At 40.6% G+C, this 22,399-nt stretch overlaps 2 protein-coding genes across 2 annotated transcripts in view; one reads left to right on the top strand and one right to left on the bottom strand.

Annotated features, from left to right (window-relative positions):
* SKIC3 (SKI3 subunit of superkiller complex) overlaps positions 1–22,399 on the top strand; it is a 242,511-nt gene that overhangs the window by 74,575 nt on the left and 145,537 nt on the right. The gene's annotated exons all lie outside the window — the stretch shown is intronic.
* RFESD (Rieske Fe-S domain containing) lies at positions 518–9,630 on the bottom strand. Its single transcript, XM_060143305.1, has 4 exons — positions 9,586–9,630; positions 3,791–3,966; positions 3,646–3,680; positions 518–1,605 (listed from the first exon to the last, which is right to left on the bottom strand). The coding sequence occupies exons 2-4, from the start codon at positions 3,963–3,965 to the stop codon at positions 1,342–1,344; spliced, it is 474 nt and encodes a 157-aa protein (XP_059999288.1). The 5' UTR covers position 3,966; positions 9,586–9,630; the 3' UTR covers positions 518–1,341.

Here is a 22,399-nt window from a genome sequence, read left to right as displayed (position 1 = left end):
GCAATACATCAGAAAGAAAATGTAATAATATGTAGCAAAGGGCTCTGTAAGCACAACCTTAATGATACATACTTTATTCACTTATTTTAATAATAACCAAGGGAAAGGATCCAGGTGGGCCCCTTAGAATACTAAGCCTTAATTCAGTCCTACGTCACTAAGAAGATTACTGTGGTTTGAAACTAAGTTCCAATTTTGACAAACAGCTTTTCTCACTCCGAATTGATAATCTGTGCATCCTAGTTCCTTCTGGTCCCACCTACTCTTACATTCTACTATGTGCTGCTGAGTTTTAGATGATCAGTACCCAGGGTTTTATAGTACAGAGTGGGCACGACGCAACCAGAACAGCGTTGGCCATAAATAACTGGCATAGAAAAAGCAGGGTGAACCAACTTAATATCAACCCTGCCTATGAACTCAGAAGACTCTGAGAAACAACACCCTATATCTCTTCTCTCTATAACATTTACATGAAACACTTAGTTGTATATACATGCACAAAATTCTATAAAAATAAAATTAAAAAAACTTTATTTGAAAATTTCATATAAGCATTCAAAGTACTTTGGTTCGCTGAAACTTTCACATCTCTTATGGCTGGGGAGCAGCTGTATCTTCCTTACTTTGAAACTGTCTGCCTTGACTGGAGAGAAACGGAGCCAAAGTTTACTTGGTTTTGATGTCAGGCAAATTAAGTTTCTTGTTTTTAAATTCAGCATGTAAACTGATCCCATTTTGGTAGGTATTTTTTAAGTGTAAATGGTCTGCTATATATTTGGAAAAACTGAACAGTTAAGATTTAAGTATTTCAGTGTGTTTAAATTTTACCTAAAAAAAATTATAACGATCAGTAGGGGAGGTGGTGAATACATGCATCAATGAAACAAGAATGGAAGAATGCTGGTAATTGTTGAAGGTGGGTGGTGGAGGTTTATTATTCTGTTTACTTTGTATACATTAAAAATTTTCCATGATAAACTCTGCTATATCAAGTAGGGATTTTCCCCTAAGTTTTTCTTAGTAGATCTAATTTTTTTAACCTTTCTTCACTTTGGTTATTCTAAATTATTTTCATCCTTCTTAAAATGCATATTCTAAACCTATAACCTTCAGGTTCCAATCAATCCAGAGGATTGGCTAAAATGTATTCTATACATCCTGATGATGATCCTTACATCACACTAAGTACATGTGCTTTGAACCTTTCATTTATATGATTGATAAAGATAATAAATGTGCCTATTTTGGAAAAAGTTAATCATCTTTGGTATTGAAGCAAGGTTATTCTAAAAATACTTTCAAAACATACGCAACATTTTTCATTGCCATAAAATTTTATCAGGAAGAACTCTGAATTACTTTGAAGATTCCAGTGGCATAAAAATCAGAGTCACACCTAAAAGGCTCGTTAGAAAGAGTCACATAAATATTCCCATTGTCCACTGTCACCGTGTGAATCCTTTGCTTTATCCCTTTGGAGCACCACTTGGGTTTTGCTGATGGATCTTTAGGGTTTATAGACTGATACAGTCCTTCTCCTGTGGCCAAAGTAATTTTGTATTTATGCCAGGGGCAAACTATACATGGTCGTCCATCAAATTCCTGGGGAAAGAAATAATTGATTTTATAATATGACATTTCCAATGTTGACAATAAACCTCAGGCTCAGAACAGAATCTATTGCAGAAGAACCAGGTTAAAAAACAGGCTTCTCTTTTTCCCTGCCATTTACAAATTATTCAGCATAAGGCAGAATCTAATCTTAGCAGTCATCAAGTTCCTTTTGCAGCTGATAAGAAACCCAGTTTGTTAGAGCTCTATCAGAAGATAACTAGCTCAGGCAACTACACCATGTGACTGCAGTGTGTTGTTATCTGTTAGATATTAATGTCACTTTCTTGACAGAAATAGGGAAAGGGCTTCAAGTGCTTCCAAACGAATTTTCACTAGCTGGTGGAAGAATGGTAAGCTTCAGATATAATTTCAAGAGAGGTTACTAAAGGCATAAGTGCATATGTTAACTGAAGAGCAATTTATGATCCGAAGTAGTTAATTCCCAACTTTTAACTGTCTTAAAGCAGTGCTTCTAAAATTTTAAAAAGCATGGGAATCACCTGGATCTTGTTTAAAGGCAGCTCTTGTTTAAGTTCCATAGTCCAAGAGCAGGGCACAATATTCTGCATTTTTAAGACACTCCCAGGTGTCACCAGTGTTGATGGTCTATGGACCACACTTTGAGTAGCAAGGTCTTTCGGCTCTCATTATGGTCTGAAACTGAGGGAAATTCTTCCACGCTATCATCCAGATGCTTACATTTTATCTCTACACCAGAAGTGCAGAAATGCTGTTTTGTACCACCCTCCCCTGACAGAACCGTCAGCAAACAACAGTTTCATAATTCATAATTTAAACTCACATGTTTTAACATGAGGACAGGTGTGGAACTAGGTAGATATGAAGTGTAGAGAGAGTGGAACACTAAATTTAAGCATGTACTTTGGACCAGTCAGAGAGATAGAGATAGTGAGGGGAGAGGGAGAAGGGGAGAGAGAGAAGTTTCATGAAGTAGAAAACAGGAAATTAGGCAGCTGGTTTGAGAATGCAAGGAAGTAAGACATTGCCCCCATTCCTCAGTTAAGCCTTCACAGTGTTACTTCTTTCTTAAAATATATATTTTTATACCTTTATTAAATCATAAAAGTAATATATACACATTGGAAAAATTCAAACTATGTAGAAGTGTATAAAGTAAAAAGTGAATGTTATTTTTTATTTTTAAAAAATGGGATCTCATTAGACCTATTATTCTACAACTTGCCTTTTTCACTCAAAAATATATTGTTGACAACTCATGCCTCATTAATTTAATGGTTGTATACTATTCCATAACATGGCTATTCATAATTTAAACTGTTTCCTATTGTTAAAACATTCAGATTTCCTTCAACTTTTCGCTACACTGAACCTCTCCTATATGTGTGTGTGTGTGTGTGTGTGTGTGTGTGTGTATACTTTAGTATATATACATATACTAAAGTATATGTATATATACTTTAATATATATATAGTGTGTGTATATATATATATATATATATACTTTAGTATATATATGTAAGTGTATATATACTTAAACATTTGTGCAATAATATGCAGGGTAGATCTCTCGGAGTATATTTGCTAGGTCAGAAGACAGGCATATTTTTCATATTTACCTATAAAATGGTTTTCTTTACATTGTAGTGTTGTGAATTCCTAGAATATTGGTAATTGTACTCAAAGCATTAAAATATAGTTCAAGGGCTTCCCTGGTGGTGCAGTGGTTGAGAGTCCGCCTGCCGATGCAGGGGACACGGGTTCGTGCCCCGGTCCAGGAGGATCCCACATCTACGGAGCGTCTGGGCCCGTGAGCCATGGCCGCTGAGCCTGCGCGTCCGGAGCCTGTGCTCCGCAACAGGAGAGGCCACAACAGTGAGAGGCCCACATACCGCAAAAAAAAAAAAAAAAAAAAGTATATATGTATATATATATATATATATAGTTCAAACCCAAATATAAATTATTTTTGAATAGAGACTGTAAATATAGTAAGAATATAAATAGGAAACATCTGAGTTTGTTGAGAATAGATTTAATCTTACATACCTCTATTTCTCCTAAATGTAAAGGTCCTCCTGAGTCTGCAAAGGAATTGAATATTACATCTAGTCACTAAAAAAAAAAATGAAATTTTGAAGTTTCGTGGATAGTAAACAAATACAAGGTTTACAAATGAAAAATAAAATCTTACGGTAACAGCGAATATCCATAGCATGATATTCTCCTCTGTGGTAGAAAATGACCACTTCTCTGTCATGGACAACAGCTGTCATTCTTTCAGACTTTTTAATATCTTCTTCTCTGCCAACACAGACAGAAGAATATTTCTTCGTTTCAGGATCTTGCTCAGAGCCATCAGGATCCATGCTAGTTGAACAACAACAAACCACAAACAAAAAAAGAAAGAAAAACAATTACAGGTGGTCTTCACTAGTTCCACTACACTTGACTCACAGAGATAATCATATCATAAGAGAAGACTTATTTCTCTGAGACTGATGGAGGTACTTTTTTGGAGCTATATAAAATAAAAAAATAAATACTGGATTATAGTTAGTCATGATTGTCAGCTAGAGCTCTTAAAACTTGCCAAAATTAGGGAGGAGTGCCTACTTTGAGGCTGGACTAGTACTTGATTCACTTCATTGCATTAGATATTTCAGAACAGATATTTAAGATACAGACACTAAAGTATCACTACCCTTTTATTCCCTCTCAAATTCAGTGGTAAACAACATCTGCGTATTATCCATGTTGTTTTCAGCTTCTGCTGAAGGTAGGATTTTTCAATAGTCTGAATAGTCTTGGACCCCTTGGTTGACGTGGCTCACTTGGTTTTGCCTGGAGTGGGCAGCCAGCTCTTATAGATCCACCAAGTAACTGTGTTCTAGTGGAAGGGGGTAAGTGTGAATGGATGTCTTCCATTTTCTTAACTCACACAGAAAATGTCATTACTTTCTTCTGTCTTATTTGGGCATTCAAAAAGATGACTTTCTCCTCAATTAATTTATAGAAGTATATAAATTTTAGAGAAGTTGTAGGTATTCTAAATATAATTTTTTCTTAGCACAGATATTCAGCCTATTTCTTTGAAAGCAACCCTTTCAAAGAGACTTCTGTGTACTTTAAGAACATAGCCATAGTCTGTTAATTCCATAAGAAAGAAACATCAAGATATATCATTGTCAGGCATTTAAGGCCCCATGTAGAGGATTTTCCCAAGGGCCTCCCATATGAGGGTATTTAAGTTTTTTTCCTGTGATAGTTTCTGAATAAAACTATATATCCTGTTTTGCCAAGAATTTCTATATTTGTTCTTTCTCCCCTTCTAATTCGAAATCTGTCCTATTATTCCTATCCTCTTTTCATTAGGGTTGCTATCCCAAAGTTTCTGGAAACATTCCTGCTTTTTCTCCCTATCTCAGGAGAGAGATTGTGGTGGTCCAGAACTTTCAAAAAGTGTAAAGAACCGTGTATCTTAGGATTGACAAAGAGCTTTCTCCCCTAGGCAAGAGTATATTTTTAATCTTTGCATGTAATGCAATAAAAATCACAAGACAAAAATTGAGGCCACTCAAAGGGTTGTGCTTTTTCCTTTATCTCCTAGTAATTGGAGCAAGGGTTAACAATGCAAACTTCAGTGTACAAATTTGACATCTCTGTTATTTCCTAAACCTGATTTGTGTAATGCTTTCCTTTATACATTGAATTCAAAGCTCCTTCCTCTCCCCACTAAGAAAATTGAGTGAGGCACAAGAGGCTGGGCTCATGAACTACAGTGAAGGAGCAACAGAACAGAAATAAAGGATAGCTCCCAGGTTTTAGGTTTGTGCAACTACATGGTTTGTGAATGTGATTGGGAAGACTGAGAAAGGAATGATATTTTGCAGGAAGGGAAGAATCAGGAACTAGTTACATTTTGCACATAGTGAGTTTGAGGTACTTAAAAGACATCCAGGGAGATATCAAGTCGAAAGTCAGATATATGAGACTAGCATTGAGAATCAGTAAAGATATAAATTTGGGAGTTTTCAAATTACAGAATTCAACAGAATCACTTGGAGTGGGAGTATCAATAGGGAATAAGGTCTAATACAATTCTTGAAGTACATCCAACATTTAGATTTTCTGGGTTAGCCATGGCTGACCAGAGGCTGGATTACAACATCTCTAAATGGTTACCTGGTTTTACTTGACTTTGGCAGGCACTCAAAGTACACAAATTACTCAGGTGGTAACATTTACTCCACACCGTTGGATGTGCAGCCTTTGTCACATTTTGTGACAGAACAGACAGAGGGGCAACAATGATAAGAAAAATGGGAACAGACAGATGAACTGAAAAGAGAAGAGGGGGAAATTGGCTAAAGAACAAGAAAAATATGCACATATAACTGACAAAGGACTAAGATTCAGAATATATGAAGAACTCCTATAAACAAGTAAGAAAATGCCAAATAGCCATTACAAAAATAGGCAAAAGACGTGAAAAAATATTTCACAGATGAGGAAATTTGAATGGCTAATAATCACATGTAAAGATGCTCAACCTCATTAGTAGGAAAATGCAAAAGAAATGTAAAGCAAAGTCAAAATAGGATACTATTTTCTACCAACAGACTGGCAAAAACGTATAACAAGTATTGGTGAGCATATGGAGCAACTGATATAGTGATGACATAAATTAGAGCTGCGACAGTCTGGCGTTACCTAGCAAAGCTGAACATATTCATGACCCAGTAATCCCACTGCAGCTGTATTCCAGAGAAGTGTGCACAGGTACACCAGGAGACATGCACAAGAATGGTTATAACAGCAAAAGACAGGAAACAACTCAAAATCCATCAACAGTAGAATGGATAATTTTTATACTCGTTCAATGCAATGCTGTTTAGCAGTGAAAAATGTATGGCTACGTCAAGCTGGATTAATTTCAAAAACGTAACTTCAAATGAAAAAAATTTTAAGAATTCAGAGTATGCTTCCATTTTTATCAAATGGAAAAGGGGCAAAACTAAATATATTATTCATGGATAAATGTATATAGGGAAAACTTACAAAGAAAAGCAAGGGGATAATAAACACAAATTTTCTTAAATGTCAATATATTACATTTAGTCTTATATTTAAAATTACTTTTTTTCAATATTTGTATCCTACTTTATATTTATGTAGCAAATGATCCAAAATCCAAGAAAAGGGATAAAATGGTACTTTCTATCCTCAGAGAATGTGCCTGTACATAGGTCATGAATGGACTATTTGAAAGTTTTGTACAGCTTATTTCAAGACTTGCCACTACAGGAGGAAATAAATGAATAGTTCTCTTACTTTTTTTTTCCAGGCAAAAACTGGAAAAGAAATACTAGTATCAAGCCAGTAACAAAACACATGAGATGTGGAGTAGCATCAGAAGTTAATTAAGTTCTACCCAACTCCTAAATATATGAGAACCAAACATTATCCTTCCTCGTTTAAGTCTCTTAGAACATAAAGTCTTTGCAGGGTGTTCCCCCAACTGAGGAAAACGGTAGGCAACTTTGCAGGGGCTGATAAATGAGCAGAGAAAGCTGGGGCTAAACGATAAAGATTTCAGAGAAATATGATTAATTTTGCTTAGGAAAGTATTATCTCATCCTTCAAATAATTGTTCCCTCTAAGCATCATAGGTGGTTCTATTTATTTATGATATCTGGTGACTGTTTATAATTAACACCCATATTATTCTTAAATATTGTGAATATCACAGTCCATTCATACATCGAGTCAGTGTGTTCACCTTAATTACTGTTACTCTGATGCACTATTCATATGCTCCCACACATTTCCTCTGTTTTGAGTCAACTTTAAGATAGTAGAATCTTTTTTTTATTTTTTATAAATATATTTATTTATTTATTTATGGCTGTGTTGGGTCTTTGTTGCTGTGTGCGGGCTTTCTCTAGTTGCGGCAAGCAGGGGCTACTCTTTGTTGCGGTGTGTGGGCTTCTCATTGCTGTGGCTTCTCGTGTGGAGCACGGGCTCTAGGCACACAGGCTCCACTAGCTGTGATGCACGGGCTCAGTAGTTGTGGCTCGCAGGCTCTAGAGCGCAGGCTCAGTAGTTGTGGCACACGGGCTTAGTTGCTCCACAGCATGTGGGATGTTCCTGGACCAGGGCTTGAACCCATGTCCCCTACATTGGCAGGCGGATTCTTAACCACTGCACCACCAGGGAAGTCCCTAAGATAGTAGAATCTTAACAGAATAAAAAGAAAGTGAAAAATTAAACGGCTTACCCAGTATGGGAGCCAGATTAAGAAAACTGCCTTCTGAAATGTTGAGCCATTTTATTCCACAGTTCTCTTCAAGAAATATTTTTTGGCCTGTGCCTAAAATTAGGTTTCTAAAGGTGCTAACACCACATAAAATTACAAATTAGCTAAATGGATCCTCTGTCTCTATTAGATACCTTTCCAGCATAGGGAATCTTTTCAGGTTGAATTTTTAAAAAGCATAACTTAAGTTTCTAGAAGGCAGTGGGACAAAAGAAACATGAAATTAAAGGAATTTGTTATTCTTTTTGAGCACAAAAGCACAAAGTTGCTTTTACTGAGTCTGGAGACTTGGCCTACACGTTATCAGAATGCATAGCTCCAGGGTGACACCCTTGCTTTTAGGTTCAGAGAAGAGAAATGCCTTAGTTTTATATTGCTTTGGATGGCAGAATAATAACAGATAAAACTAGCTATCCTTCAGTGAGTGCCAAGTGCTTGGACTCTTTGCATAGATGAATTCATTAATTCTCAGAAAAATGCCTATCTTCCAGATGAGGAAACTAAGGGTAAAGGACCTTCTTTAACAAAAGCTTGCCCAAACTCACAAAATAGCAGTGAAGATTCAAACCGAGATATTATGAATCTAAACTTTGCGCACACTGATATATAAATCTTAACATTTTATCTAAGTAGCATCCACGGATTTATAAAAATAGGTGGCCTGCGGGTAAACTATCTTGAAGATACAAAACCTTTTAGTAAAGATATGTGTGTGTATACACCATATATATATCCGAAGATGATGGTCCTGAATTTTTTTAAATTTAGGAACGCCAATGTGCAAGAGTCGTGTCAACAAATGTTTAAAACAGAATACTTCCCTAATAATTTAGTCAAGTTGCGCAGCCACCCTGGACCTACTGTCGTCTGTGATATTAGAGATCTTTGAGCACCAGGTGCGCTCACCTGGGTTCAAATCCCGGCTCTGCGTGACTTGGAAGAAGTCGCCTAATTTCGCTGCGCTGCAGGTGAGCGGCTATAAGAAACCCCTGCACGTAGGGCGGTGGTGAGGGATAAATGCCTCTCCATAGTCAAGTGTCTAGAGTAGGGCCGGAGCGTGGGAAACGCTGCGATCACGGTCGCGGCCATTTCTAAGGGCTGCAAGCTCTGACAGCTTTTGAGCGAGGACTTCAAGCTGTGTTTAACGTTTGAGTAAATACGGCCTGCAGTTCTCAGACCGACCGGCGCTGAAAAACCGCAGAGACAGCCCGAGCGTGGCTGTCCAGATGTGGCTGATCGTTCCGCCTGCAGACTTCAGGAGACGGATAACTAGGACGGCTGGGGCTGCAGAAACCCTGGAGCAGTTTTCACGAGTGAGAGAGCACAAATGCCAGGAAAGCTTGTTAAAAAAGGCCCACGGAGACGGCAGGTCCAGGGTGCGGCTCAGACTCGACGGTGAACAAGCGCGGTGACCCCGCAGTGCACGGGCAGAAGCCTGCGCTGGGGGTTAACGGTTAAGGAACGCGGCATCGAGGCCGGCAGATCTGCAGTGCTCAGAAGGGCCGGGAGCAAAGGCCACACAACACCCGCCCTCGCCTGCTCCAACTCATCGCCGCCGCCGCCGCCGCCGGAAGCCCGAGCCCGGGCCCGCCGTCCGGCCGGAAGCAGCCAGCCTCGTGAGCCCCGCCCGGCGTCCGGCCGCCCAACCCCGCGGCCAGAACAGAACTTACCTGCCTCAAGTCACCTGCTCCACCTCCGCGAGACCCGGCTGCAGCGCCCCCGCGTGAGGCTACTGAGCCAGCCACGGCTCCGGCCACCGCGTGGAGCTCCGCGGGGCGGGGCGGGACGAAGCTGCCCACGTGACCCGAGCGCGCGTGACCCCGCCCCCGGGACGGCATCTGGGGTTCAGCTGGCCGACGACCCCATCTGACAGCGGCCGCCAACCACCCGCGCTCCGCCGGGACCTCCGAACTGACAGTCTTAATCGTGTTTGACAAACGTAGGTGCCATCAGTTTATTTTTAAATGTTTGTTGAGCTCACCACGTTTATCCAGACTTTAAACTCACCCAGGGGTCTTATAGGAATTTAGCTTATAAAAATATTTACCAAAGTTCGTCACGATGCATATAATCTATTTATAAAGATGTTTATTGCAAGGAAAGAGTGACAGTAGTTCAACTGGGCATCAACAGGGAAGTGGTTAAGTAAAATACAGTGTAGACATGTGAATTACTTTGTAGCCACATACTCAAGAGCACATTGGAATGTGCTTTCTTTGGTGTAAATAAAAATTATTTCTCGAGATACAAATATGTAGATATATACATAAGCTTTAAAAAAAATTAAGAGTGGTTACTTGGGGGAGATGGGTTTCACTTTCAGTTTTTGAACTTTGCAACTTTGTTTTTTCTCTTTATACTTCTCTGAGAAAAAAACAAAACCAAAACAAAACAAAACCCACACACCTCATACTTGTGTTCAAAGTTGGAAGCTAGATGAGTCTCGTAGGTTTTTTAAGTTTCCTTGGCTATCTCCTAATGCAGTGGTTCTTAACTTTGGTCCCACTTTAGTCACCTGGGACTCGTGATGCCCAAACCAATGAAATCTCCACGGGTCATGGGAGGTGGGGGAATCGACATATTTTTTCTAACCTCCCAAGTGATTCCAGTGTGACCTTAAGGTTGAAACCCACAATCTATATTTAATATGCTGACATACTGATCTCAGGTCCTTGAGAGGCCTAACGGGCCAGGGGCAGCTGAAGCCCCAGAGCCTTATTCATTTACCCCAGTATGCCATACAAATGCCATTTTTTTCTATGAGCCAAAACATGTAAAAGATTGAGAAGCTCAGAATAATGGATTTGTCTCCAGTGCTATTTCTATTCCTTTCAGTATAGTTTCAGGGTGACAGTCATATTTTATGGGATAATTTCATTTTTTGACCATTTGTTTCAATGAACCAGGTACAAATTAACCATCTAGTTTTGTTGAATCGCTTTACCAAAGTGATAATAAAATATGTTTGGATTTATTATAATTTACATTATCTCTTAGCTGTCCCAAATTATTTTATTGGCACATGGAGCGTGTTAGCAATCCTCGGCTTGTGTCATTGAAGGACTAAATAAGTTTGCCATTTTTAATGAAAAATACTTCTTTTTTTCTTTGGCATAATTCGGGCATTAAAATAAGACACATCTTAGATCCACTGACCTTTAAATATGATTTTGAATCAATTGGAGACCTCAGTAGATAAGCATTCTTAGGTACCCAAGAAGAATGAGAGAGAAATGCAAAACTTTCTTTTATCTCTACCTAAAGTATTAACGTGGTTGGTCACATGAAAATATGAAATGCTTAGAAAGCTGTCGTGGGAGGCAGAATAAACTACCCCTCTCCACTTCTGAGATTCACATGCACAATTGGGTGTGTGCCTAGCCTACCTGGCACAGGCATGTGAGTTAACAGCAGGAACCCATAAAGTCCATTTGAAAGTCATTACAGTTCAGAATAAAGTTCATGATTCCTACTGTCATTTTCCTTTTCTTTCCTTTCCTCCCTCCCTCCTTTCCTTCCTTCCTTCCTTTCTCCCTCTCTCCCTCCCTCTCCCCTTCCTTCCCCCCAACCCCTTTCTTTCTTTTCTTGGCAGTAGAACAGTTCCAGCCAGTGTGAGCAACACTTCCACAAAGTTCTACCTGAGGACATTTGGGGGCAGTTTCTACTTCTCTCCTTGGAACCAATTTTTGTGTCAGTTCCTTCCATTTGTTCTTTCAGGCTTCCCTTTCCTACTAGTGACACCTAGTGGTAGCCCTGGCAGGAGTTTTGTTCCCAGTCACCCAAAACAGCTTTCCCTCTATGATCTTGCCTCTCAATATCTTTGTCTATAAATAGTTTCAGATGGCCCTTCCCACCTTTGTGAGCCCCCTGCTCTGCTCTTAGCAGCAAGCTGTTTTCTAGGTGCGCTTTTCTGAGACCAAACGTTTCCTTCAGAGAGGTTCAAAAACTGCCTTCAGTCCTAAGCCGAAGTCCATCTTGTGAGCTAGTGAAAACCTTTGTATGTTGCTAGTTTCACTACAGGGAGTCTTGAAGAGTATCAGTTAATCTGGATTTCCTACTCCTTCAAACCAGAAAAGGGTGATAACATCGCCTGTATTCGGCCATTGGGATTATGATCATGAGAAAGTGATGGTGGCTTTATATACCACCTATCTGCTTACAACTTGAAAATGAAAGTCTGAACAACATGCATGTGTGTGGATGCCTACGTAATGTTCCCACCTGGATATTATGACAGAAACAGTGGTGTTCATCCCGTCTACTAGCCCACATTTCCCAGCCCCACCTATAGGCAGTTGAGGCTGTCACTCCCAGACTGAAGCATAGAAGGGCAGATACGAGACCTCATCAGTTGTGTCTTTTTCTGTCACAGTTGACTTTCTAGATGGTGGAGCCTCCATCAGCACCCCCAACTCACCAACGTCTGTCAAGCCATAAAAGACATGTAACTAATGTGAGAAATAAACTTTTGTGGTGTTAAGCCACTGAAATTTTAAGGTTGTTTACAATTACAACAGCACAGTTTAACCTGCTGTCTCATACACAGGTGTCTCCAATTTTATATGTTCAAAATTGAAATACTAAATTTGTCCCATAAACCTGTTCTTCCTTTGCCTTCTCCATCTCCATAAGTGACAACACTGTCTATTCGCGTGCTTAAGGTAGAAACCTAAATGCCATACTTGAGATCTCCCTTTTCTTCATTCTTCCTATGCAGAACAGTTAACACATCTGACCTGAGACTACTGTCCTTAAAAAGCTCTGCTGGCAATGTTGGCCCTTAGCTGGCATCTGGGAACTCGGTTGGCAAACGTTTCCTACACTGATATAAAAATTTCCCTGAGCAATAAGGGTGACTCATTGTGCCTAAACTGTACAAACAGTATGGTTCATGCTAACCACAGCCTGCTTTCCTTCTGGGAGATTGGAACTTCGATATATGCTGGGCAGAGGTGCCTATGTGACCAGCCCCCAATAAGAACCTTAGGTGCTGAGTCTCTAATGGGCTTCCCTGGGCAGAAACATTGCATACATGTTTCTGCATTTTCATTGCTGGAGGAAGGGGGAGCTAGCTGTGTGTGACCCCTCGTGAGACGGAGCATGTATAAGGAAGCCTGCACATGGATCCTTCCATATTCCACCTGTGTTCTTTTTCCTTTGATCCAGCTGTGTATCCTTACAACATCATTGTAATTGTAATAATCTTAGCGTGAGAAGAACTATATCATGGGTCCCATGAGTCCTTTTAGTGAATCCCTGAACACGAGCTGGTTTTAGGGATACCCCTAAAACCACGTGTATCTAATCCAGCACTGAGTTCTGTCAATTCTGTTTCCTAAAATGTATTTCAAATGACTCTGCTTCTTTTCTTATCTGCTGTCATCACTCTGGAAGGTGATTTTGTGTTGGATTTTGAGAGGGCCCAATAAATAACACGTTTCTTTCCTGCCTGAGTTTGGAATCAACTGAGATACAGAAAGTGATCAAAGTGCAAGCTGTATTTATAATAAAAATCTAGATTGGAGTGGGTTAAATGTGCAGGCAAATGGACTTGCTAGCAGTCTCCTGAATTAAACTGCTGCCTTCTGCCTTAGAGCTGTCCTCTTGAGAAGACAGGTGAGGTTGTACTCCGCAGGCACACAGATCTGTAGGAAGGAGAAGGAAGGGGCTGAGCTGAGCGTACCAAAAAGGGAGCGAAGGTTGGAGATTTTAAGAAAAAATTAGAAGGCTTCTTGCTCACTTCCGATTTCTGTCTTCCAGGTGGAACTCCAAGTCCTGGGCATGAAGCAAATGAAACACAAGCTGGCCATAAGTGGGGTGTGGAGAAAGGAGTGTAGTCAGTGAACACCAGGGTAGTCTGCCCTGAGCCTGAAGCAAAACATGGGCCATTAGTACCAAGCCAGGCTTAGCAAATATGCACAGAGCTACGTGGGCCCAGCAAAGGCACAGCCCAGAGAGCCTTAGGTGATGTGGGCCTTAGGGTGCAGACTGCTGCTCCTTGACCTTGAACCATGTTCAGAACATATTTATTCTACCACACTGGGACTCAGCAGAGATAGGGAGGCCACAAAGACCTCAGAAATCAGGCATAACTAAGGCAAGGACTATATTATAGGAAAAATGTCTTTTGCTACATTGGCCTTTCAGACAGTACTGGGTAGAATAATATTTGCTGCAGTTAGAGGCAGTGAGGTTAATGAAACTTATGCTTCAGGTCCCCTCGCATTTGTGGGCCCTTTCCAAGGTCCTAAGGGACCCTAGTAATGTGTTCACATGGTCGTCCTTTATATCCTTTTAATGTAATTTGGAAACATACAAAATTACAGAAAAGTAATACAGGGAACTCTATCCCCCAAACAGCCATTTGAGAATATGTTGTCCATCTGATTGCCCATCAGCCCCTATGCTTTAGTGTGTGTTTCCTCCAACAAAAAAAAGGATATTCTTCTATAGAACCACAATACAACCCTCAAAATCAGGAAGTTAACACTGACATATTTCCACTATCTAATCCTCACACCTAGTTCAGAATCAAGTTGGCTTTAGTTGTCATAACTCTTTAGCTTCCTTGGCTGGGGCAGTTCCTCAGTCCCTCCTTAACATTCATGACACTGACATTTATTTTGTGGAATATCTCTCAATTGAGGTTCGTCTGACATTTCCTCATGATTAGATTCAGGTCATGCATTTTTGGCAGGAACATCACAGAGACGACTCTGTGCCCCTGTAGGGTTGCCACTGCACTCCCTTCTCACTCAGCACAAGCTAGACTCACTCCACCACCATGTTGACATCTACCCCACTCGTGCTTTCACCCCACTCTGAGCCAGTGTGCGTCACCCCACTCCCCCAGCCAGCCAGCGTGGGTCTCTACTCTGTCCCACCTGCTGGCTGTAGGACTGAATTGTTCAGGAAGGAAAGAGAAGAGGGAAAAGAATAGTGGTCATATATTTCTGTAAAATGTACAGAAGTGAGATGATTTAACTTAAATGGATTAAGGCCTTTGTCTCTTTTCCTTCTGTCACTCAGGCATTTTAGGAATTTGGCTAAGAGGTAGTTGAGTTGGAAATACATGGGTTTAGTGGGATCATTTATATAATTTGCATCCAGTTCTGTGTATAGTTATGTTTTTGCTGGCTGTCCTAGTGTAGAAATGGCTTCCAAAAATACTCCCACTGTCCACTGTAATGACTCTCCTCATTTGCTGACATGGAGGTGAGGACTAGGGTTCTATTAACATGTGAATATGTGCTGTGATGTCTGGCTCAGAAAGTATGGGAGTGCTGGAGGAAAAACAAGAGTTTGAAATGGTAGAGCCAGAAACTGCTCTATGGAAAATTCTGTCATCAGATTTTTTGTAAAATTGTAAGCATAAGATTCTGTTCTCACAGACATAGTACACATGGGATATGCTCAATAATACAGCATTTAAACTATAAATCCACCATATACCTTTCTTGATGGGAATCATGTGAAACAATTTATCAGGAGTCCTATGAGTACACAAACCTGTACTAGGACTACAAGCTGTTTTATGCTTCTTGTCAATTAAAAATGTTTAATGCAAATCAAAACCACAATGAGATATCACCTCATACCTGTCAGAATGGTTATCATCAAAAAGTCTACAAATAGCAAATGTTGGCGAGGATGTGGAGAAAAGGGAACCCTGTTGCACTGTTGGTGGGAATGTAAATTGGTGCAGCCACTACGGAGAACAGTATGGAGGTTCCTCAGAAAGCTAAAAATAGAACTACCATATGATCTAGCAATTCTACTCCTGGGTATATGTCTGAAGGAAACAAAAACACTAATTTGAAAAGATACATGCGTCCCAATGTTCATAGCAGTGTTGTTTACAATAGGCAAAATATGGAAGCAACCTAAGTGTCTATCGACAGATGAATGGATAAAGAAGATGTGATACATATATGCAATGGAATATTACTCAGCCATAAAAAAGAATGAAATTCTGCCATTTGCAACAACATGGATGGACCTAGAGGGTATTATGCTTAGTGAAATAAAACAGAGGAAGACAAATACTGTTACCACTTATATGTGGAATCTAAAAAAATAAAACGAATGAATATAACAAAACAGAAACAGACTCACAAATGTAGAGAAAAAACTAGTGGTTACTAGTGGGGAGATGGAAGGGGAGAGAGCCAAGTTAGGGGTAGGGGATTAAAAAGCACAAACTACTATGTACGAAATAAATAAGCCACAAGAATATATTGTACAGCACAGGGAATACAGCCAATATTTTGTAATAACTTTAAATGGAATATAATGTATAAAAATTTTAAATCACTATGTTGTACACCTGAAACTTATATAATATTGTAAATCAACTATACTTCAACTAAAAAAATGTTTTTAAAGATTATGCTGTAAGAAAGGTTGAGTTATCTTTTTTTTTTAAATAGAAAATATTATCATGAAACATGAAGCAGGACTTCCCTGGTGGCACAGTGGTTAAGAATCCGCCTGCCAGTGCAGGGGACACGGGTTCGAGCCCTGGTCCAGGAAGATCCCACATGCTGCAGAGCAACTATACCCATGCACCACAACTACTGAGCCTGCACTCTAGAGCCCTTGAGCCACAACTACTGAAGCCCACACGCCTAGAGCCTGCACTCTGCAACAAGAGAAGCCACTGCAATGAGAAGCCCATGCACTGCAACAAACAGTAGCCCCCACTCGCCACAACTAGAGAAGGCCTGTGGACAGCAACGAAGCCCAACACAGCCAAAAATAAAATAAATAAATTAAAAAATATATATATAGTTATAAAAAAATCTATTCAAGTATATTGAGGACAAGAGGGAATTTTTGAATCTGGACTGGATATTAGTTGATATTAGGGAACTATTGTTAATTTTTTGATAATGCTTTTGTGGTTATGCAAGAATGTCTTAGGAGATGCACGCTCAGGTATTCAGAGGTGAGGTGTAATGATATCATGATGTCTGCAACTAATTTTCAAGTTATTCAAAATCAACAACCAAAAATATGGATGAAAGCAAAGATGGCAAAATGTTAACAACTGTTGAATCTCAGTGGTGAATATGTGGGTGTTCTTTTGTATTATTCTTCAAGTTTTCTGTATATTTTATAATAAAATGTAAAAAAAAAAGAGGGAAACCTATTTAACCTAGTGTTCCAAACATTTAACTATGAAACTCTTTTTTTCCTTTAGAATATATTAATATGGAAGCACCTGCTGCTTCACAAAGTATACTTGGACATGCTGGCCTAGGGTAGGCTCTCAGTGGCTACATTTTAAAAATATACTGTAATGATAAATGCTCAGTGAAGAGTAAAAATCTTAAAGAAAAATTCAAAATATACTTAAAAAATTTCATCCAGCTGGCTGAGGAGATGTTCGCTATATCATTTACAATGGGACCATTCTAATACTCTTAACAGTGGTGTGACTTTATTGGCCAGAGGAATGAAGGTCACAGCTTACATTGTGATTCTTGAATGTCCAGTTTGCATTACCCAAGTCCTTTCTCTTAGTATAACCTCATGGATGATGGTACAGGCTGAATTTTCAATCATCTATATCCTTCTGTGCTTAAAGAATTAGATAAAGTGATAGATCATTTAGAGCACTTTAAGGAAGAGAAACAAATTTGCAAGCATAATTGACGATTCTTACTAGGGATGAAGTTATGAGACTTCATAGTTTCTTTTGTGTGTGTGTGTGTGGGGGATCTTCCCGGAACAGGGCTCAAACCCATGTCCCCTGCATTGGCAGGTGGATTCTTAACCACTGAGCCACCAGGGAAGCCCTTATTTTTTATTTATTTATTTTTGGCTGCGTTCGGTCTTTGTTGCTGCGTGTGGGCTTTCTCTAGTCGCGGCGAGCGGGGGCTACTGTTCGTTGTGGTGAGCGGGCTTCTCATTGCGGTGGCTTCTCTTGTAGAGCACAGGCTCTAGGCATGCGGGCTTCAGTAGTTGTGGCATGTGGGCTCAGTAGTTGTGGCTCGCAGGCTTAGTTGCTCTGCAGCATGTGGAATCTTCTTGGACCAGGAATTGAACCCATGTCCCCTGCACTGGCAGGTGGATTCTTAACCACTGTGCCATGAGGGAAGTCCCCTCATAGTTTCTTGTGATGGCTAATTTTATGTCAACTTGACTGGGCCATGGGCAGCCCAGATGTCTGGTTAAACATTATTCCTGCCTGTGCCTGTGTGGGTGTTTCTGTATGAGATTAACATTTGAATTGGTAGATTGAGTAAAGCAGATTGTCTTCCCTAATGTGGGTGGACATCATGCAATCCACTGAGGGCCTGAATAGAACAAAACAGTGGAGGAAGGGAGAATTCAGAGAATTCACTCTGTCTGCCTGAGTGCTCATCTGGGACATCCATCTTATACTCTTTTTTTTTTGCGGTACGGGGGCCTCTCACTGTTGTGGCCTCTCCCGTTGCGGAGCACGGGCTCTGGATGCGCAGGCTCAGTGGCCATGGCTCACGGGCCCAGCCGCTCCGCGGCATGTGCGATCTTCCCGGACCGGGCACGAACCCATGTCCCCTGCATCGGCAGGCGGACTCTCAACCACTGCGCTACCAGGGAAGCCTCGTCTTCTACTCTTGATCTTGAACTACACCACCAACTCTCCTGGGTCTCCAACCTGCAGACAGAAGATTGTAGGACTTCTCAGCTTCTGTAATCACTTGGGCCAGCCAGTTACTTATAATGAATCAATCTCCCTCTCTCTCTCTCTTTCTTTCTCTCTGTGTCTCTGTCTCTCTCTCTATATATATGTACTGTTTCTCTGGAGAACCCGGAAGAATGCATTCCTTATATCCATTTGGATGCCTTTAGAGAAAACAGCAATTCAAACTGATTAAACAAAAAGGAAATTTATTATTTCACATAACAAATCTGAGGTTGAATGGCTCAGACTTTGGTTAATTCAGGTGCTCAGCTACATAATCAAAGACTTGGGTTTTTTACCTTTCTGCTGTTCTAGGATTAAGGTGTTGGCTTTCTCTTAGGGTTATCTTCCCTCTCTGGTTGCAAGATGGCTGTTAGAGCTTTAGGTCAAATCCATAAACTATAATATCCAGAGAAAGAGGAGGAATTGCCTCTACTGGTATCTACTGTTTAAGGTTACAAAACCTTTTCCAGTAGCCTCCGGAAGGTCTTACCTCTAGTTTCATTGCCCCAAACCAGTCAACTAGCAGGAGGAATGGTTGTCTTAGATATAAGACAATGGTTGTCTTAGATATAAGACATATACCATGGTTGTCTTAGATATATCTCCCAGAGCGGGGGATAGGGTTATCTTCCTTGCGGGATGGTGTGGCAGTTTTAAAATATGACTGCAAATTCTTTGACACCTCTTCCCTTAGAGGGTAGGGTTTATGTTCTCTGCCTTTGAATCTGGACAGGTTTGGAACTGCTTCCACCAGTAGAAACAGAGGATATGCTTCTGTGAGACTTTTGAGGCAAGGCCATACAGAGCCATGTGGCTTGTTCACTAGAACACTTGCTCTTGGAAACTTGAGCTGCCTTAGGAGAAGTCTGACTACTCTCTGGCTGTCATGCAGTGAGAAAGCCGAAGCCACATGGAGGGCGATAGGTAGGCACTTTGGTTGATGTTCCTGTTGAGTCCAGCTTTGAATATCCCAGCCAAGGCATCAGACATATGAGTAAAGAAGAAGCTCCCAGGTGATTTCTAGCCCTCTGAACACAATCAGGATTCTTCTAGCAAGGCAAGAGAATAAGAAATGTTCATGTGGACAACCAGAGAGCCTGCCACATTTTGGATGCCTGCTTCTGTATTGATGTCCATGGACATGAGGTTTCTCTAACACACTCAACTTTTAGATTAAAATTTTTTTCAAAAAGTATTTCCTGAGGTTAAGGACTTCCTTCAGGTACAATAAAAGATGCATCTCACAGGTATGGTTTGGCTCAGACATCTTGGACCTCTGAGGAGTTTCATATTCTAGACTTGGCTCCAGCTAAATTCACACCAAGCTCCCCTGGAAACACAGAGGGCCTCTGGATCTGATGAGCAAGACCATCTCCTAGTCTAATTTAGTACAACCTCAAAATATTAACTGAGGTAAAGACTAATCTACTGTAATAAACAGACTCCCAGAGTTCATGGCTTAAAGAAGACAGAAATTTATTTCTGTCACATAATCTTCTAAACAGTTTAGGCTGTCTGTGCTCCCACCAGATCCTGAAGGAACCTCTAGGACGTTGTCCTCATCTGCATGGCTGAACCTGATCATTGTGTCTTCCAGCCAATAGGAAGGGGAAAGAGAGCTCGGAGGAGCCCAAGCCCTGTGTCTTAAGGCCCAAGTCTGGAAGCCACACATATCATGTTTGCTCACATTCCATCGCTGAGAACGGGTCACAGAGCTGTAACTAACTGCAAGAGAGACTGAGAAATATAGTCTGTGGCAGGGCAGCCACGTAAGAAGGGGAGAATGGATTTTGGTGACCAGTCTCCTCCATTCCTAGCAAGTGAGTTCTTTATTTGGATCGTTTGGAGGCTGAAATGATGAAACTCTCTGACATAATTAGGTACTGTTTTTCTAAAATGCATTTCACCCTTCTGGTAGCCATTTTTATCCAACATCCCCCCTCTCCCACCCCTGTCCCCCACTTGTGTATGTCTAGGCTGTGTCTCTAGCAGACACGTAAGTCTGTAAAGCAAGACCTTTATCTGAGGCTCAGCGAAACTTCTTGGCTATTACCTGTTCAGATGATGAAAAAAAACCCAAAACAAACAAACAGAAAACCCCACAGCTCTGTCACTTACTAGCTGTTTGATCCTGGGCAAGTTATCTGTAGACCCAATTTCCTTATCTATAAACTGAAGGTGGTTATGATATATTCCTTTTAGTCGTTATGAGGATTAAATGAATTAATGCTTGTAAAGTGCCAAACTTCATAGAAATTATTTAATAAATTTTGTCTGTTATTATTGTTGTGGTTCCCATTATTTATCTTATGGGTATTTTGTAAGGCAGACAATAGTACCTTGCTTAATAAAACGATACCCAGAACTGCCAGGGTTTGGCCATAGAAGGAGATTTCACCTTGTGGAAATGGGATTAGAGTTGGGGCTCTAATTCTATCCCCTGAGCTTGGGATTCTCTCATTTCAAGTTAGCATGAGGCCTCATCATATTACATGGTAAGCAGTTAAATCTCCCAATTTAACATGTGGTTGGAGACTAGAACCCAGGTTTCTGATATCTGTGTCTTTTGACTCCCGTTTTTAATGCATCCAACACCACTTCACTACTCCGCCCATGATTTAGTTACTGTTGCTGCAAAACAAACCACCCTAACACTTAATGGCTAAGGTTTGTTATTCCTCACAAGTCTGTGGGTTAGCATGGTAGTTCTTCCTTTGGTTTCCCCTGGGCTCACTCATGTGGGTGCATTTAGCTGGAGGGTCATCAGGGAACTGCGCCCAGATAGAATGGCTGAGTAGCTGGGCCTCTGCTTGGCTTTTTCATGGCATGGTCATCTCAGGGCAGCTTTTCTGAGAAGGCAATCCCCATGCATAAATGCTTATCAAGACCCTGCTTGTGAGGGACTTCCCTGGTGGCACAGTGGTTAAGAATCCACCTGCCAATGCAGGGGAAATGGGTTCGATCCCTGGTCCAGGAAGGTCCCACATGCCGCGGAGCAACTAAGCCCGGGTGCCACAACTACTGAGCCTGTGCTTGAGAGCCCACGAACCACAAACTACTGATACTGAAGACCGAGCGCTCTAGGGCCTGTGCTCCGCAACAAGAGAAGCCACTGCAATGAGAATCCCGCGCACCGCAACGGAGAGTAGCCCCTGCTTGCCACAACTAGAGAAAGCCCGCGTGCAGCAACGAAGACCCAACGCAGCCAAAAAATACCCCAAAAAACAAAAAAGACTGCTTGTGAAAGATCTGCTGATGTCCATTGCCAAAGCAAGTCACATGGCCAAACCCAGATTCTGTGGGAAAAGATTACACAAGGGATGGATATCAAGAAGAGTGATTCACTGGGGGCCATTATATAGTAGTCTATCCCAGCACATTTTAGGGTTGTTACTTCCAGATCTGGCCATAGAAAATACAGTAATGGTTGGCCTAAGTTCACACCCCAAAACCTAAACTTTAAATATAATGTATGTCTGTGATAAGTAACATAGTACTTTGCACATGATAGATCTTTAATAAATATTGAAATGAATGAATTAATAAGTCAATAATATTACCAATGGTAAGAATTTGCAAATAATGTCAAATAACAGTAATAATGACAGGTTGAGATTTCTCAACAAAGTCTTTACCACAAAAATTATAGTTCTTCATAGAGTATAAATTTTTTAAAAAAGAAGAGTTACATCTTTGATTTTCTTCCATCTGCCCCACTAAGCCCCTCAGTACCTACTGGCTGATGAACTAAATGAAATTACACTTGGAATGTTCCTATTTTTTTTGATAAAGAACATGAAGTAAGCTAA

The sequence above is a fragment of the Lagenorhynchus albirostris genome, chromosome 3, assembly GCF_949774975.1.
Source record: "Lagenorhynchus albirostris chromosome 3, mLagAlb1.1, whole genome shotgun sequence".
Taxonomy (NCBI): Eukaryota; Metazoa; Chordata; class Mammalia; order Artiodactyla; family Delphinidae; genus Lagenorhynchus; species Lagenorhynchus albirostris.
This window is presented reverse-complemented; position numbering and strand designations above follow the sequence as displayed.